Source organism: Silurus aristotelis, assembly GCF_946808225.1.
Source record: "Silurus aristotelis genome assembly, chromosome: 14".
In the NCBI taxonomy this organism is placed as follows: Eukaryota; Metazoa; Chordata; class Actinopteri; order Siluriformes; family Siluridae; genus Silurus; species Silurus aristotelis.
Window position 1 is genome coordinate 25,161,813 of NC_139587.1, and position 12,210 is coordinate 25,174,022.

General features: G+C 41.4%; 1 protein-coding gene across 2 annotated transcripts in view; it reads left to right on the forward strand.

Annotated features, from left to right (window-relative positions):
• Positions 1-10,133, forward strand: part of hipk3a (homeodomain interacting protein kinase 3a) — a 36,092-nt gene extending 25,959 nt beyond the window's left edge. The window contains exons 4-16 of one of the 2 annotated variants that reach the window (XM_083560967.1): positions 2,521-2,640; positions 3,761-3,847; positions 3,980-4,164; positions 4,511-4,673; positions 5,032-5,155; positions 5,271-5,392; positions 5,517-5,632; positions 6,412-6,573; positions 6,662-7,003; positions 7,166-7,312; positions 7,955-8,199; positions 8,890-9,023; positions 9,200-10,133. In XM_083560967.1, the coding sequence (XP_083417093.1) occupies positions 2,521-2,640; positions 3,761-3,847; positions 3,980-4,164; positions 4,511-4,673; positions 5,032-5,155; positions 5,271-5,392; positions 5,517-5,632; positions 6,412-6,573; positions 6,662-7,003; positions 7,166-7,312; positions 7,955-8,199; positions 8,890-9,023; positions 9,200-9,610 (2,358 nt within the window). In that variant the 3' untranslated portion in view covers positions 9,611-10,133. Of the gene's footprint in view, positions 1-2,520; positions 2,641-3,760; positions 3,848-3,979; positions 4,165-4,510; positions 4,674-5,031; positions 5,156-5,270; positions 5,393-5,513; positions 5,633-6,411; positions 6,574-6,661; positions 7,004-7,165; positions 7,313-7,954; positions 8,200-8,889; positions 9,024-9,199 lie in introns of both variants that reach the window. The other variant, XM_083560966.1, reaches the window with a different exon arrangement.
• The last annotated feature ends 2,077 nt before the right edge of the window (positions 10,134-12,210 follow it).

A 12,210-nucleotide genomic window follows, 5' to 3' on the forward strand; every position in this document is an offset into this window, starting at 1 on the left:
ATCAGCAGGTTCTCACTTGAGTGCTTTTTCTGTGTTTGCGTTGTGGCAACTCGATCGCGTCTCTATAACTCCCTCATGATGCCACAAACAGTAACTGCGCTTGTTCAACAAAACCGCATTGAGCTCCAGAGCTAGTAAAACGAGACGGGACAGAAAAAGACTCAGGGGTGGGTAATTTTGGGGAGGGCAGACTGCTCTTAGTCTGTGTTCTCTCTCTCTCTCTCTCTCTCTCTCTCTCTCTCTCTCTCTCTCTCTCTCTCTCTCTCTCTCTCTCTCTCTCTGTCTGTCTACTATCCTCATGCATTCTCTCTAACTCTTTGCATCTCTCTCACACTCTCGCTCACGTTTTCTTTCAGTTCTGAATTTGCCCCTCTCCTCCTCCTCTCTTGTTCTTTCTTGTTTCAGTCTCCCACCCTTTCTCTTTCACATGCTTTCTCACTTCCTTGCACTTTCTCTCTCATTGTCTTTCTCTCACTCTAACTCTCCCTTTCCCCTCAGTGGCCGGCGTATTATATGTCAGAGGTCCTCTATGACGCAGGGTTTCTGAGAAGCGAGATGTTTCGACCAGAAGTCAAAAAAGAGGTCACGCTTATTATAAACGACACGCTGGATTCAAAAGTCAGGCTGATCTTCACTGTATTGTGACGTGCCAGAGCCATACTTGTGGCTTGTGTAATCCGTTTTTTTTTTTTTTTTTTTTTCTCTTTGGGCCAATGAAATCTTTGGCTTTGTTAAAACATGCCCTATTAAGGATGCCAGGGTGTGGACTGAAGAACGGGAATACTTTTTTTTTCTTCTTCCCCTACAGTCTGTATTAGCATGCACAAACAAGCACTGAAGCTGTTCATAAACTGTGTGCTCATTATTCGATATCAGGACTTCGGTTCCATTAAACCGATCGATGCAATACTTTGAATAATGCACCGGTTGCGACCGCTGGTCTTGGAGAACCCGGTGTTCTGCACGTCTGAGCCTGGTTTAGAAAAAACACAACGTTGTGAGGAAATGAGTGCGAAATCTGAGCATGAACGATGTGCCAAAAGCAGTCAGTGAAGTTCTTTCAGTCTCAATAAAGAAATGGGCCATTTTTGTGGCTGGCGTTGGGTATCGGATAAATCTTTTTTTTTTTTGGTTACGGTTTGTGGTTTTTGTTTTGTTTTGGGTTTTTTTTTTTTTGGTTCCACTTTCAAGCTTGTTGCTTTAAGTGGTGTCTGTAGAATTGTTCTTACTAAACCAAGATGAACCACATTGACCTTGGAGTTTTTTTTTTCCCTTTTCCCCCAAGACTAGAGGAAATGAGCATACGCTAAGAAAAAACACGTTGTGGTGCATTATTTTAGTCATTTTTTTCCCCCCGTTGCTGGGACTGACAGTGAGTAGTTTGGAGGGTTTTTTGTTTTTATATATATTTTATAAAAAAAAATTTATGACTATAAATGTCCCCTCCATGGTCTCTGTAATTAGAGAGCAAGATTTCCGCTCTATTCACTTTTCTTTCCGATTTTAAAATGAATAATTTGATGCCACTAAACGACTACACTGAAGTCCTCGTTTGCTATTGTGACAAAGAGGCAGCCATTTTTCATCCAGCTAACTTGTATGCAAATTTGGTCGAATTCGTCCTAATTCCATTGCAAAATTGCCTCTGACTGGCTGTTGCTAAGGTAACCGGGGCAGCTGCTGCTCTTTCGTTGTACATCAAGCGATTTGTTACACAATCTGGTTTGATTCGTTTAGCTTTTACTGCAGGGTTGCTATGGAATCTGGAGGTTGGATTAACGCCATCTCGAATTCTTTGAATTGCATTGGGTTGTTCCATTAGTAAACCGTAATTCTTATTTGAGATGTTCAGCTGCCCCAAACACACACACACACAAACACACGCACACCTTGCTGTGACGTGTTGAACCAGGGCTGAATGTAGATGACAATTATGATGATTTTCTTCTGATGAAATTGCCGGTTTTGTCAAAACACGCTCTTAACCAACAACTGCATCGGGGTGTGGATTATGGAATGTAACAGCATCACGGCAACATCCCACAGTCCATTTTGAACCTTTTCTCTTTTAACTATGACGTGTAGGGCTGCGTGGTAACGGATATTACCAAACCACGATCACCTGAATTCTCAGTCAGGGCAGGTTTTGGAAAAGAAATGGGTTTTTTGTAACCATAATACTCACCCACAAGTATTTTTAAATATATTTTGCATATATATTGTAAATCCAAAATCGAAAGCAACGGAAAAAGAAATGCGCAACTATAAGTTAGTCCTCCTTTGTTGTATCCTATTAGGAGTTTTTTGGATCAGGAACAGGACATTAATAAATCTGGAGCTTATGATGCTCTTAAGTTAAAGATCTGCTGTTCTTTCTCTTAACCATTTAACCTCATCGTGTTTTCTGGCGTGCACACGGCACATCTGAAATGCAATGTTCTAATGGCCAAGATTGATTTGAATGATTCATTGGTTTTCACGGCTGTCTAAAGGAGCTAATGTTGGCGTTCTTCTTTTCAGATTCGCTACATTTCTCAAACGCAAGGGCTGCCCGGTGAGCACCTGTTAAACGTGGGGACGAAAACGTCTCGCTTCTTCTGCAAGGAGTCAGATTCACCGTACGCAGCCTGGAGGCTGAAGGCAAGTTTGTGAATAAATGTGCTCTGTAGGATGAAAATCTTCACTTTGCATGTTACATCAGGAGAAAGGAATGGAAAAGGCAGGAGTGTCACTAAAAGTATATATATTTTTGTGTTCATTGCTGACACCCTTAAACAAGACCCCCAACCCTCATCCATCTTGAAATGACTCTGGATAAGGTCATCTACGAATAAACGTAAACAGAGAGATTTCTACATGACAGGAGCAAATCCCTTATTAATGAATGTTTCCTTCCGTCTTTCATGATGTTTGGACACTGTTAAGCAGGAACGAACTCACGTCTGGGACATCAAACACGATTTAAATGCTTTGTTCCAAATCAACGGTTTTGATGTTTGGCATTTTCTTCCGAACCTTAAAACCAAAAGGTAAACGGAAATCGGCGTCCCAATTGCCGCACCAATCTTCAGTCACAACAATTGAAAGATTGAAAGACAAATATATAAATAATATATAAAATAATTTGCCTGCATGAACTCATCTCTCCCAGGGAGTTCATTACTCCAGTATGTTTCATAACCTGTATTAATTATTCAAGTGATTTTTATTTATTATACTTTTAAGGTTGCTTTTTTTCCCTTTTTTTTTTTTTTTTTTTGCTACATAACAGAGAAAATTGTAGGATCTCCAAAATGTTGGACTTGTACACTACTAATGTGAAGTAATGGAAGTAACGTTTTATCCCTGACCTTTTGGTGATGTGGAAAGGTTTTGTTAAGTTGATTCATCAGGTTACCCTACTTGCGTCATACATGAGCCGATGAGTTAGAATCCATGTCTTCCATGATTGAGATTGCACCTTAAAAGAAAATCGAATTCATTTCCCCACCTCAAAGCTTTAATATTCGGTATTTACTGTTCTACACAATTTCTAGGTAACCGAGTTGGTCTTGTAATTTGGATCGTTACAATACACTTATTTGTAATTCTGTCAATCGCAGCATCTTCAACTCCGGCCTACTGAACACCCTCTGTATATTGCTGACTTTCCTGGACATTCAATCCACGTCTCCGTTGTACTCCAGACGTCCCCAGTGTATGCATTACAGTAGCTTTGCTGCACTCTAAACTTTATCCTGTGTTGTTTTTTTTTAAACAGACGACAGAGGAGCACGAGGCGGAGACTGGAATGAAATCGAAGGAGGCCAGGAAGTACATCTTCAGCTCTCTGGATGACATCGGCCATGTGAGTTATTAATAGATTACTGGCCTTTGATCTCGGCTTGTGTAAAAGATCACACATCCACACCAAAGCAGCGATGATTTATTTATTATGTTTAAAAAAAACAACAACACTTTTTGTGCGCACGTTTCTCAGGTAAACTTGGTGTTGAATATGGACGGCTGCGATCAGCTGGCGGAGAAATCGGACAGGCGAGAGTTTGTGGATCTGCTCAAGATGATGTTGCTGATCGATGCTGACCAGCGCATCAGCCCTTCGGATGTTCTCAACCACCCTTTCGTTACTATGCAGCACTTACTGGACTTTCCACACAGTAACCAGTAAGCTCACACTGAACACTTTTGGCGTTGGAATCATTCACAATGCAAATCATATTAGCGTGAAGTGGCGCGCATACGCGTAATAGTTCAAGCTTTTTAGGCAGCCGTTCTCACCAGAGAACGATAGAACCAAGTTTCGTTTAAAACCATTTTATCTGGAATCTGCTCCATTCACACACTTATCTCTTCTGCATCATCCGAGCAGGTTGTCGGTCTGTTGGATCACATCGGCCTTATGTGTGTGTGAACGTGGGAAAATGAAATCCGAATCTATCTGACTGTTGCATGTTCAGACAACTATGCAAGGGAGCAAATAAGCTGAGACTTTGTCCACTGTTCCCTACAGCGTTCAGTCGTGTTTTCACATCATGGACGTGTGCCACTCGAGGACCGGCACATATGATGTGGTGAACCGCAACAAAGCCCCGCCCCCTCTCATGAAACCAGTCACGCTACCCAGCGGCCCAAACATCGCAATCTTCAACAAAATGCCTTCAATGCACTCACAGGTACTAAAAATATAATTGAAAGGACCTGCAGCTTTGATACTTTTATTTATTTATTTATTTTTACCTTTCCTTTATTAGACATCAGAGAGCTCCATAAATTAAATATCTAATCCCCGTCAATATCCTATTATACATTTCTTTAAAAAAAAGTACACCTTTTATCTTTTATTAATGTATGACATTATTCTGTACTGAGTACATCTTGTACGTACCTGTGCTTTTGTACTCCTTGTTTCTTGTATAAATCTTTAATACTGCCCAATTAAGCCTTCTGGTCAGCTACAATGCGAGCATAACATCTGACAAGTTTATGTTTCTGGGAAAATCACTAATATGACCTTTTTGTTTTCGGATCTAGGGTCTGGCTGCACCTGCGCCACCTGTGGTACATCCTGGCATTCCTCTGCAGACAGGAAGTGCGCAGTTTGGCTGCACCGATTCATTTCAGCAAACGCTCATCCTTTGCCCGCCGGCCATTCAAGGTAGCGCCGACGTAGGAATATAAACCGGCTCGTTCATGTTGTTCAGTACAAAAAGATGAAAGTCAAGGCTTTGAGTCTCTGAATTTATTTTATAATATACATTGTCATTTTCCAGGAATCGGCACCAACCCAAACCAGCCTTCAGGATATTCGGTGCGGATGGATAATACACTGCCATTGGTCACCCAAGCTCCAGCCATCCAGCCTTTACCTCTCCGACCGGGAGTCATAGCACAGGTCAGAACCTGAACCTATGCTGCAGCAGTTCCTCTAAATGAACCCGAAAGTCACCTGCAAGATACTGATACTTTCTCAGTGCATTTCCTATTTGATTGTTTTTCTTTGTGGATTTTTGCAGCAGCCGTGGTCCAATAGAACGCCACAGATCCTGGTACCAGCATGGCAGCAGGTGCCTCCTCCCCCCACCACGCTGCCCTCGGACACAGTCTCATGCTCTCAGAGGAGAGGGGACTGGGGGTAAGACAATGAAAAAACTGTGTTTATGTGGTCCTGCCTTCATTTTGTCTATCTGATCATTCAGGTGCATGTTTGGTTTTTTTTGTTGTTCTTTCATGCATATTATTGAACCGTATTGTCCATGTTGTTGCTCAGTTGAGCAAGTTGAAGCATGGTCTAGATCTGTAGAACTCCAGGACTGGAATGCAACCCTTTTAACCACTTTAACTATAAAATTACTTCCCCCACACATAGATTTGTGTTTGATTTATTTAGGTGTAGGATTATACAGATAAGATTTAAGGGGCCAGTCGGACAGACTAATGCATATAATAAAGGATGTAATGTTGCACAGTGACTACATCTTACATGTAATGTGTTTTATAAATATAAAATGCTTAGATCAAAACATAAAATGGGAGCTTCCGAATTTGTCTTATTGCGTTCCACAATGACTTATTCGGTTCCGAGTGTAATTGCCATTATAATTAGCAGGTATGCAACGCACGCAGTGTGAGTAATGTAGCAGATAATAATAGAAAATGCACCTTTTAGGATGGAGTGGCAAGCGACAACTAATGAAACCGTGTCTAATAATGGGGCAGAGCAGCACTAAACTATTTCATGAGTCCAGAGTGGCATTTTAAACACCGCAGTGTTGCCACCCATGACAATTGCCTGTTTTGCTTGTACCAAGTGCTGATATGATTCATCAAGTTCCCAGATATGATTCATTTTATCACAGTACCCATGTGGTTATTTTTTAAGAGTCCGCTCTAAATTGTTGTCCTTTTCTGCAGGAAAATGCGTTCACACACCAGCCATTATGGTTCCATGTTGCCGCAGCCACTCGTGCCCAATCAAATGGCCGTATCTGCGCACCAGCCCATGAACATAGGCATTGCTCATGTGGTGTGGCCTCAGACTACAGCCAACAAGAGCATCAAGCCCAGTCAGAACAGGTAAGCCGATTTAAAATGTGCAAATATCAAAGTGTCCTATGTTCAATTCGAACGGTTTAATCTGATCGGACGATTGCGTGCTTTGCAGGAGTGTGAATATGTCGCACTACACAGAAAAACATAATTCAGTGTGCCTCTCGCCAAAAACACAAAGACAAGACGTTCAACGAAACCCAGAGGCGGGGCTTAGAGACAGGGAGGTGGGTTCACAGCCCAAGAAGGAGCCAAACCACATAATAGAGGCGGAGGAAGAGAGCTGCTATAAGACAAAAGAGCAGTGCTCTGATGAGCAGCTATCAGCGGCCAATCAGCAACGAGAATCGGCCGTTATTGGTGAATCGCCAAGCCCTGTGGTCAGCGTCATTAGCATTAGCAGCGATACAGACGAGGAGGAGAGAGATAAAGACCAACAGAGGTGTTCCTCTAACAAGTGAGTTTAACAAACATTTTATTTTTATTCTGTGACACAAACATGAACTTTTATGTTTAAGCTTGTAGTTATTTTCACTGCAAATGCAATACATATGAACGATTTAGGGGAAAATATCTTCCTAAACCTATTTTTGTGCTTGTGTGTGTGTGTGTGTTTCAGATGTACGGGCAGTTCAGCTTGTGAGACGTGTAAAGGCTCTCTGAACATGGAGCGTGTGTGTTCACTCAGCAGCCCAGACAGCAGCCTGAGCACAAGCTCCTCAGCCTCTGCTCAGTCAAGTCCCTCACCCTGCAAGAGACCCAACAGGTGTCTAGCTCTCTTGCACACAACACACTACACAAATTTCTTTCTTATTAAGTCTAAAAAGTGTTGTGTTTCTAAAAGTCTTAATATAATGACCTGTTTAAGTAAATATTACATATAATAAAAACTTGCACAGTGATTCTGCATTATGGTGTTTAATTTGTTGATGTATAGAGAAAAAAAAAAACGAACTGAAACAAGGATGGGAAATTAGCATAGGCAGAAGTGGTAATTTTTCAAAAACAACCGTGAAATTCAATACAGTTAGGGGAAAAAATTACACCTTATACAGCACAAAACGATACGGTATATAATCTGAATTTACGAGATAATTATACAAATGTAGAAAAAAACACTGGATCTACTGTTTACTACTGTTTCTACTTTAAACAGCATAGAAATAAATACATGTATATTCAGCTACTTTTTAGCACTGAAATGACTATTAGTTTTAAGAAACTATCGATTAATTAAATGTCCATTTCTATTATTAGAATTTGATCTGAATAACTAAATACTGAAGTGTAATACTAATCCAGCAGTACAAGTTTTTTGCCCAGAGACATGAACCACTAGAGGGTGCTGCTGATCTCATACACAAAAGATGTCCTTTCTGTAACTGTTTCGTTTTGTTTGTGTCACCAGCATGTCTGAGGATGACGGTCATGAGAGCGGCTGCGACACGGTGGACGGCTCTCCGGCATCAGACACGCACAGTAGCCCGTTTGCCGAAAGACGCTTTTTGAACACGAATCAGAAACGGGAATCCGAAATGCGCCGGAGCAACACTCGCACAGGGACGCAGATTAAACCGGCTGTCAGGACAGTGGTGGTGCCGCCGCTCAGAGTGATCAACAATATTAACAACCAGCACTATCACGGCAACACGGGTAAGACATTCGCACGCACGCACTAACCGACCTCGTTCTAACTGATTTGTGAATTGACTTACTCACTTCTTTTTTTTTTTTTTTTTTTTTTGCATTACTTGCAGGTAAATATAAACAATTTAGGGAAAAAAAACGCCGACGTAAAGTTTTTCGTATATGCATACTTTTACAATTTATCATTGTTGTGGCATGACCTGAGAAACGCTCCAATTCGGCATGTGCTTTAGAGTGTGTGCACGGTCACAGCTCATATGTCTGCATTGCAGGTCAGAGAGGAGAGACAGGAGGTTACCACAATTACAGGTGAATATGGGTAGTGGTCGCACTGTGACCCGAGTGTCATGTGCACTACATCCCAGTGTTGAGTGAAAAACCTTTTGGTTTGTTTCTTCTACTTCTTCAGTCTCTCGTCCCATTTAGCTCTTTGCTGATTGTGTGATTGCATGCAGTTAGAACATAATGAACTCCGTGTTATATTTGGAGATCATCTCGAAAGCGCAGAACGAGGTTAGGATTTGTGACTGTGTGCGGTGTGGAAATGAAAGTGTGTTTGGTGGCTGATGAGTTTGTGAAGCTACTGATTGTCGATTGACATTTCTGGACACCTGTTACAGACATGTGGGTTTAGTCACGGCCCATACACAATTTATTTATTTTCTCTATCTCTCTCTCTCTTTCTCCCCCCCCAAGTGTTCGATTCATCGTGCCAGTTGCGAGGACGGTGCGCTCCCGGCCGGTTGAGTCTGCACTCCGCTCAGAGTTTACCCCGCCAGCACAAGATCACCTCCACATTCCAACAACAGCCACCTGTGGGCTTTGGCCAGGTCTTTCTCCCTCTACCTTTTACTTTCTCTCAGTCTTTCTCATTATATAACCCGATTTATTCATGAAGAATGTTTAGATGTCCAGATCTCTTATGTCATTTAAGAGGTGTTTTGTGTTTTGATTGTAATTAAAGGAAAATATTTTACCTTTTTGTTTTTTTCTTCCTCTTTCTCAGGTCCAGCACTACAGCTCCTGTCACAACGAGTGGAACGGCAACTACACCCAACCTCGCCGTCCGCAGGCCTTCATCCCTCCCATGGTGCACGGCCACACCTTTCCTCACGCCAGCCCCACCCATTCTGCACAAGCTCCCCCACCAGCCCCTCCTCCCGCCCTGCTCTCCTACCCTCCTTCCGCCCCTGTCGCCCACCTGCTGCCCTCGCCACGGCCCGTGCTGCAACCCGCCTACAGTCTGGTGCCGCAGGGCATCAGCATGGGCATCGATCCACGCCTGCTGCCCTCACCCACTCTGCACCCACCGGCCGCCTTCAAAGCCCTGTTCACGCCGCACTCGTACGTAACATCGCCCGCCTACACAGGCTTCCCACTCAGCCCCACCAAACTACCCCAGTACCCCTACATCTGACCCAAACACACATACACACCAAACCCAGGGGGCCTCAATGCTCCAATACGATCGTCTCTAAAAATCATGGAGTTTAATGCATTTGAAAAACAGATATTATAGAAGATAAAAGAAAACAGCTTGTTATATGAATTGATAAAAAAACATATTTTCATGCCTTTTGCACATTTGATATTGAAAAGAATATTAACCCCCACACTCTTAAGTCATTAAATCCTTTCCTGTATACAGAGGCATGATGGGATATTGTCTCACTATATAGCTATTTTTCTATATTGCCTTCTAAATGTGACTCGGTGAAGCCATCCCAGTCTGGTGGTAGGGCCCGTGTGTGTGTGAGTGAGAGACTCCTTCTTGTCGCTGTTACACGTGTATTTTTGTACCAGACTCGTTCTCCTTTCACTCCCAGTGTTAACTCTTGTACATCCCACACAAATTAAGGTTACTACACTCTGCATAGAGGAAACACAAGACTCACATTGTGTGTGTTTTTTAGGGAGTGTAAACTGATCCCTCAACAAAACAGGAATATGTGCCTTATAAAAGAAAAATCATGTCTGTGCAGGGTGTGACGTGAGACGCTTGCATTCACATGACTGCAACAGGACTGCAGCACTTGAAATTTCACTTTGTGTTTGATTTAAACATGAATTATTTGTGGTTCCCCCTTTTTTGGGTCTGTTGGGACGATCGGGGGGGAAGAAAACAAAAACATTCACAGATCGTCTCCTTTATCGCAAAGTGTGATAGAACGTGATTTACGTTTTGTACGTTCTCAATTCTCTCCCCGCTTGTTTTTGTTTATGAATTTGCTCTTGTGCTTGTAATGGAAGTTTCGAGGTCGTACACTTTATGCATTTGTTCGTGCCTCTTCCACTCCTGCTGTATTCAATTTTTAAATTTTTTTTTTTTTTTTTTTTTTTTTGGACAGAAAGTACCAGGATCGATTTGCTATAGGAAAGATTTCAGAGGGGTTCCGCGATCACTGTTCGTTCACGTCGTCCTTCTCGTTTTTCAGCACACGGGAGGATCCTTTCCTAATTCATGGTTTGATTTTGATCACTGGTGTGGATGGTGTTTTTTTTTTTTAAATTGTACGACACGTTTTTTTTGCCGTAGCAGGCGTTTTTTTCACCGAAACGAACTATGTACAGTCTTGATTTCGATTTTCCTATTTGATAATCAGTTGTGACTCTTAATACTTACAGTATTTACACTGTTTAACCCAACTGCAATACAATCCATTGTTTCTTGGAGTGTGTTTTTTTTTTATTTTTTTTTTTTATTTACCATATGATAATTTTTTTATAGATTTAGATGATTTTTGGTATTGGCATTAACCTGCAGATAGCTCTTTAAATCATTGACGTGGTTTTCTGGTAGTTTGTGCAGAGATTTCAGTATTTAACGTTGTCGATCTTTTCATTTTCGGAGTATTTAGTGCTTTCTACGCGCGTTTCCGCTCGTCCACGCCGTCCCGTCTGGCTTTTCAGTGCTGGTTGTTTATTAATTTAATACATTCCGTCAGGGAGAAATACATTTTCTGTGTGTGTGTGTGTGTGTGTGTGTGTGTGTGTGTGTGTGTGTGTGTGTGTGTGTGTGTGTGTGTATTCAGAATATATATTTTTTTCCCTTTGCCATCACTATATTCAAAATGCTTTCGCTACACCAAAGACAGTAATTGATTTCTTAAGGCGATGTAGCTACTGTTCTAGCCTAGACCTCAGATATTACTCTAGATGGGGGATGTATTAAACAAAAAAAAAAAAGACACATGTACTCTGTGTTAAAGGTTGAGGTTGTTTAGCTGTTTAGGTTTTTTTTTTGTGCAAGTTTAATGATTTCATTTATCCTTGAATGTACCATAGATAAGCTGCTATTCACTGATCGCCACTTCGTCATAGCTGTGAGGGTAAAGTGATTAACTTTGTTCTTAGCTTTCTTTTATATATATATAATTTTTTTTTTGTGTGTGTGTACGTGTCTCGACGACCTTAAGATAGACGTGAGGTTTTTCTTTCGGTTTTACTCTACTGAGCGACATCGAACCCGTTTTAACGCCTATGTATATGTTGCTTTTCTGTTTGAAGTGTCATTGTAACTACTGTATTGCGATTGATGAAAAGAATTTTGGGTTTGTTGTGTGTTTTTCGGGTGTGTGAATTTTTTTCTTCTGTTTGATCTTTTTTTTTTTTTTTCTCTCAATCCCTTTTGCTCATATCCATGTATTATCCGTTGTGTTAATGGAAATCTTGGGGCTCGTCATTGCCTTTGAGCTGCATATTGGTGTATATCAGAGTACATATAGATATATCTATCTATATATATATATATATATATATATTGCAGGATAGATTTGATTAGATTTTTTTGTTTTTTGCCGTTGTTTTTTGGATCGATTTGACACGGAGGAAAGAAATAACCGTAGCCGCTACGAGATCGTATGTTATTCCGGTTTGTCGCTCGCACGGAGGCGTGTTGCTCGTTTCTAACTGAACGCAGTGCTTATCGCTAATCAGCTTGGTATTTCAGAAATCTTGAGCGTTTACTTTCAATTCGATCTCAACAAGTCCATGTTTATAGATGCGGCCTGACGTACT